Source organism: Haliotis asinina, chromosome 13 (assembly GCF_037392515.1).
Source record: "Haliotis asinina isolate JCU_RB_2024 chromosome 13, JCU_Hal_asi_v2, whole genome shotgun sequence".
NCBI classification, from domain to species: Eukaryota; Metazoa; Mollusca; class Gastropoda; order Lepetellida; family Haliotidae; genus Haliotis; species Haliotis asinina.
The window spans coordinates 53,854,641-53,861,625 of NC_090292.1; the positions used below are offsets into that span (position 1 = coordinate 53,854,641).

Here is a 6,985-nt window from a genome sequence, read left to right on the forward strand (position 1 = left end):
CTCAAGCCGTTTTTACGTCTATACGGACAACCTATACATTGATCTTTTCTGGAGTCTGTGCCAGACACAGGTGATATTTGTCAACATGCATGACGACGACATGTGCTTTTATCTGTCATTGTGCTGACAAATGATTTTAGGGGTTAGTGTCATCGTTAGGACACCCATGCATCACATAGAAGGCCAGGTTCTATTTGTCACACGTGTGAAGGGTCCCCCACAAAGATAATGCTGGAATGTGTCATACACCCGCATTGTCAATCCCCACATTGTCTTTGAATGAAGATACCACTGAATTCGAGGGTATCTGGAAGAAAAGGTTTGGTTATTGCGTAATTCATATTTAGTTAGATTTTTGCCATTTCGGATAGTTCGACGTATTTACGCGTACTGGAAGAAAGATTTCAACGGTAATAAGGATAACAATATTTACAGATCGAATCGTTGTTTGAACCGTTACATGAGTCACTAATGACTCCATTAATTTAATATGGCAACCATATATATGAACAGGAACTATTTAGACAATACAATAGACGACAGACAATAAGGCGCGACTACACTTTGAGCACCGTCTAGAGATATTTTACTAACTGGGAACAGGCACAGAGGTCGGTGTTTGACGATTAGAACAAAGTTTAAAGGTCAAGGTCATTGCAGTTTTACCCTAGCATTGACTTACCACGACGCAGTTTAACGCTTCGGTACTGAATGCAGTAGATACACAAATCAAATATAACACCAAACTGTTCTAAACAAGAAATTTATAGGGGATAAAGAAGAGCTGATTTTCTACATTCAACTGCAATACAAATACTCTGGTCTTGACTGTACAATGTCAGTCATAGTTTCCATATTTGGAACTGTACACGAAAGTGGCCGTCAGCAATTGTTTTATATTTTTATTTATGTCATTAGTCAACACGAAACCGCCGTAGAAAGGAACTTGAAAGCTGAATGAATGTTGACAATGTGACAATGACTATTGTGCATAAACATTTAATATTTAATATCGTTTGATGTCTAATATAAGTAAACATTTTCTTTAATAATTGAAAGTGTGACATGCCCAGTGTGATATTTGCCCGTCATTTCACATCATGCTAACATTTCATTTATAGGATAGGGTTTCCCTCCTGATTTTATATAAAGAGCATCTTCAGAAAGTCTATGACGAGGTCCATGTGTATTTCATCTTCTTCTCCGATGTCTCATCTGAGACCTCAAGAACATTTTCAGAAAGTTCAGAAAGTCTATGACTGGGTCCATGTGTATTTCGTCTTCTTCTCCGATTTCTCATCTGAGACCTCAAGAACATTTTCAGAAAGTTCAGAAAGTCTATGACTGGGTCCATGTGTATTTCGTCTTCTTCTCCGATGTCTCATCTGAGACCTCAAGAACATTTTCAGAAAGTTCAGAAAGTCTATGACTGGGTCCATGTGTATTTCGTCTTCTTCTCCGATGTCTCATCTGAGACCTCAAGAACATTTTCAGAAAGTCTATGACTGGGTCCATGTGTATTTCGTCTTCTTCTCCGATGTCTCATCTGAGACCTCAAGAACATTTTCAGAAAGTTCAGAAAGTCTATGACTGGGTCCATGTGTATTTCGTCTTCTTCTCCGATGTCTCATCTGAGACCTCAAGAACATTTTCAGAAAGTTCAGAAAGTCTATGACTGGGTCCATGTGTATTTCGTCTTCTTCTCCGATGTCTCATCTGAGACCTCAAGAACATTTTCAGAAAGTTCAGAAAGTCTGTGACTGGGTCCATGTGTATTTCGTCTTCTTCTCCGATGTCTCATCTGAGACCTCAAGAACATTTTCAGAGAGTCTATGACTGGGTCCATGTGTATTTCGTCTTCTTCTCCGATGTCTCATCTGAGACCTCAAGAACATTTTCAGAAAGTTCAGAAAGTCTATGACTGGGTCCATGTGTATTTCGTCTTCTTCTCCGATGTCTCATCTGAGACCTCAAGAACATTTTCAGAAAGTTCAGAAAGTCTATGACTGGGTCCATGTGTATTTCGTCTTCTTCTCCGATGTCTCATCTGAGACCTCAAGAACATTTTCAGAAAGTTCAGAAAGTCTATGACTGGGTCCATGTGTATTTCGTCTTCTTCTCCGATGTCTCATCTGAGACCTCAAGAACATTTTCAGAAAGTCTATGACTGGGTCCATGTGTATTTCGTCTTCTTCTCCGATGTCTCATCTGAGACCTCAAGAACATTTTCAGAAAGTTCAGAAAGTCTATGACTGGGTCCATGTGTATTTCATCTTCTTCTCCGATGTCTCATCTGAGACCTCAAGAACATTTTCAGAAAGTTCAGAAAGTGTATGACTGGGTCCATGAGTATTTCGTCTTCTTCTCCGATGTCTCATCTAAGACCTCAAGAACATTTTCAGAAAGTTCAGAAAGTCTATGACTGGGTCCATGTGTATTTCATCTTCTTCTCCGATGTCTCATCTGAGACCTCAAGAACATTTTCAGAAAGTTCAGAAAGTCTATGACTGGGTCCATCTGTATTTCGTCTTCTTCACAGTTTCTCATCTGAGACCTCAAGAACATCTTCTGAAAGTCTGTGACTGGGTCCATGTGTATTTCGTCATCTTCCCGATGTCTCTCCTCAGACTTCAAAACCGTTCAGATTCTGTCAGTAAGCCTTTCCCTGTATTGTCTTCATTACAATGTCTCAACTGAGGACCCAACAACGTCTACAGAAAGACTATCACTAGCTAAATGTCTTTACCTGAATGCATCGTCTGAATCGTCTACAGAAAGACTACCACTGGGCCAATTTGACTTTCGTCGACATCACAATACGTATGATGAGATTGTATGTACATGGATGCCAGCCTCTCTCTGGTTGGTTCATCTCTATAATCAACTTCCTCCTGGACGGACACAGCTCTTGAAAACAGCAAAACATCACATTAAATATAAGGTGTGAGGGGTATCAGGTATGCTAGCTTGCACAATGTAAACCCTGTAACAGGCATTTGTATATGAACGAGCGAGCACCACAACACAACACCTGATATCATCATTCACGAAAGTCTGTCTGTCCAACATTATCCAATATAATATGACATACACATAACGGAAGAACATTCATCACAAAATCTCATGGGTGTTTATTGAATCTTATTATTTCCAACTTACCTTTGTGAGAACGTAATTCGACAATAGCAGACACAGACAGTGGTCAGGATGCAAAATACAAACAGACAGAGCACTGTCAAGAGACTCATGTTGATTGACTGATGCAGGTTCCAATCATCGCTGTCCTCTTGGTCTCCTTGGAAACAAAACAGGACCCATTCAAGATATGCATATTCGGTGACATCAGCTTTTTCTTACTGATGTCAACATTGACAGATTATGTATCTTCATGGTGTGGTAGGCGTGTTGGGTGTACACACGTAGCGTGTTTGGTTAAACACAAACAGGAGATTTTTGTCCATTCACATATCAAACTAGAAAGGAACATAATCAGCACTGCATACTAATTCTAGTATACCCGTGAAGATCCGGGTGAGCACAGAGGAGACTACCGGGTTCGGGAAGTCACACTTTATAATTTACCAAACGCGTTGATCGATGCCCATGCTATTGATCACTAGACTGTCTGTTCCAGACAAGTTTATTTACAAACGGCCAGCATATAGCTAGGATACTGATGTGTGCGGCGTTAATCAAGAAAGAAAAACGAAAAATGAAGAAAAGATATGTCAGACATTCACCCTCAGGGCATGTTTCCTTGGCACATTCAGCTAGGGTACAGTTTACTCTGCATGAAGATCTGCATCCATGTTCGGTCTTGTTACAACCTCTGAAGCACAGTCCCGACATCTGGTCACAATGTCCATCAATACAAAGTCGACATGACTTGTTGCAGTGGTCCCCATAGAACCCCTGATTACATACTGTAGTCAGAGGTTTAACGTTTGGGCGAGGGGATCCGTTGGGACAATTGTTACTTTTACAGCCACTGTCAGTATGTCCAGATATACAGTCACCTTCACATCCGCTACTGGGATTCATCTCATCGCATAACCCTGTTATTCTACTGCATTGTTTACATCCATGGGAACACTTCTTACAGCCCACCCCGTAGTAGGAGTCTACACATCCTGACACACAGGTTGACCCCAGCTGACAATATCCTCCATCACAACCACCTGGACATGGCGTACAACCACCCCCGGGACTGTCACATGGTATGTTGCAGCTGGTACCCCTGTATCCAGGCACGCATCCTTTTGTGCAATTATCATTACCATTGCTTGAAAGCGTGCACATATTGTCCAGACAGTTCTTGTTGCATTTGGAACTGCATTTCTGATCATAAAACCCAACTTGACAGTCAGCGGTACAGAATCCTGTCGTGACGTCACAGTCCGAACAGTGTTGGTCCTCGGGGCACTGACCACCTGAAAGTGATGGTGGTCATGTGTACCAGGGAAGTGATATTCAGCTAATACGAATCAACTGACACAGCATCATGCATTCCATGTTATACGTCGTAACTTATACCTTGTACATTACACATTGCACATTATACCATATACCTAATCGATCCATTATGCATTATATATGATACCTTATACGGTTTGCTTTATACATGAAACTTTCTATGTAAAACCTTATGCGTTAATCTATACGCATCATGCATTATACATTATTGATTATGCTTTATACTTTATATCTTATACGTTGGTATATATAAATTATCGTCATGCTGGGTTAGGAACTTGTAGAGTACTAAGTAGTGTCCCTAAAAAAAGACATATGTAGTGATGCCACTGGCACATTCTCACTGATCACGATGAAAGCCTGGTATAGCCTGTTCTTAACAGTGCATATCTCAGTGCGTATAACTGTAGATAGCAATCACCATATGAAACAATCAATACTTAGTCATCCAGGAAATGTTATACACTTATTTACCTTGTGTGTGAGTGAAGCCACAGGCTAGGCAGAGAACAGTCAATATGAACATTTTTCCTGGAACGACAAGGAGATGTGAAATAATGTGTGGTTAAACGTGAGTGAATATTGTTTAGCGCCGCATAAGCAACTATGCATCTGTTCTCAGTGCACAAGTAAATTACATAACATACCAGTGCAAATATTTTAAGTTGTTTACTGGCAACGGGGGGAACATGTGTAAAGGAAAAAAGAGGGTACATCAACACATGGATCCCGAGGGTCCAATGAACTCTTCAAATAAAGAAACGAAACGTGAAATTCAAAAATGAGAGTTAAAATTGTTTACATATATGCAAACGCAAACAATTTTTAGAGTTGCACATTGTTTCTGGAATGTTTTAGGAGACCATACTTGCTCGAACACAACCAAAAATGATTTTGAACGGCTTATGAATCAGGATTGTAATGATGTGCGCGGATGTCATGCAGCACGAATGTCAGGCACGATGATTGTTTCTCATTGTTTTCTCAAAGCACGTGACCATAAAAGACCCAAATGAATCTCACAATTTCATCCACGATCTTTGCAAGTACTGTACAAGAAAATCTGACGTCTCAACACTGCAGATCAAAATCAGACAACTGGACGATTGCAAGCTGGCGAATCAAAGAGTGAGGTGGCAAGGATCTGCAACGTTCATCCCAGCACAATACCTTGATCGTAGGGTCGATTTCGTCAAACAATTTCGACAAATGACCGTCAAAGATCAGGACTACCTAGAGTCGCCACACCTGCCGAGGATCGATCACACCTCCCGGGAAACATCACAAGAACAGTTTGGAGCCTGAAGAGTGTCTGATCAGGCAATCAGGCAATCGTCTCCGAGAAGTAGGAATACATGCCAAATGTCCAAAAGTTGCCCCCTCCTTGACACGACCACATCGACGTCGACGAGTGAGATGGTGTAACTCGGTGTTACCATGGACCCTGGCAAACTGGAGGCGCATATGGTTTAGCGATGAATCCCGGTATCTCCTCAGGCGACGTGATGGTAGAGACCGTGTCTACAGACGACGTCATGAACGTTTTGCTCCTAACTGCATCAAACAGGGGGGCAGATTCGGTGGAGATCTCATACACCCGCAGATCGGAACTTGTGCTTGTCCAAGGCAATCTGACGGCCAATCGATACATCGTCCAGATTCTCCGTCCGCATATCCTTTACCTTGTAGACCGTCAACGGAGACACTTCCAACACGACGCCAGACCCCACACAGCACGTGCCACTATGGACTATCTGGCCAATAACAACACTTCCTTGGCCCTCCGGATCTAAAGCCAATCAAACACCACTAAGATCAGATCGATCGACATCGAAATCCACCAGAGAATCTTCAACAGTTGTTCCAAATGCTGCAGGTCTGTACCCGGGAGGTGTCGGGCAGTGGTAGCAGCTGGAGGTGGTCATACAGCAGAAATGATGTGATGACTGCTATTCTCATAAAATATGGACAAGACAGCAATCCATTGCTCCACAAAATTTCAGTTATGTATCTTTGTTGTCCGCTGATCTACACGTCCTTGAATAACACCAAATGTTCATTGATATTTGGGTTTTGCGTTTCTTTTCTTTGAAGAGTGTATTTATCTTACTGAACACCTCAGTGTTAATTTTGAGCACAGGAACAAAACTGTTTGTAGCCATTGCCAGATTTTCAGACAAGAAAAAAACAGATTTAGAGTTATCTCCCTTCCATCGATTTGCATTCGTGAAACATCGGTAATTTCCGTATGTTATTCGAGATGAAGAAGTGCTGCCACGAAGTACCAACCGAATTCAGCATCATAAATGGGAAGTATATATATATGTGACTGTGAATCTGATTAGGGTCTCCTGGAGAACAAACCTCATTGCCTGGTACATGCATAAGTGGATGGAGGAAACTATTTATTTACATTTCAAACCACTCGTTTGGACAAAATCAGGAAACAATTCAGTACGGTTGGTAGGCAATTTCGCTTTCAGATTTCTGTGTCCACTAAACCGTGTATATC

General features: G+C 41.4%; 1 protein-coding gene across 1 annotated transcript; it reads right to left on the bottom strand.

The window, feature by feature from the left end:
• Window positions 1–1,089: 1,089 nt before the first annotated feature.
• Window positions 1,090–5,078, bottom strand: LOC137260208 (scavenger receptor class F member 2-like). Its single transcript, XM_067797902.1, has 4 exons — window positions 4,948–5,078; window positions 3,741–4,430; window positions 3,160–3,292; window positions 1,090–2,907 (listed from the first exon to the last, which is right to left on the bottom strand). Exons 1-4 carry the CDS (start codon window positions 4,997–4,999, stop codon window positions 2,769–2,771), a joined length of 1,014 nt encoding a protein of 337 aa, XP_067654003.1. The 5' UTR covers window positions 5,000–5,078; the 3' UTR covers window positions 1,090–2,768.
• Window positions 5,079–6,985: the final 1,907 nt, after the last annotated feature.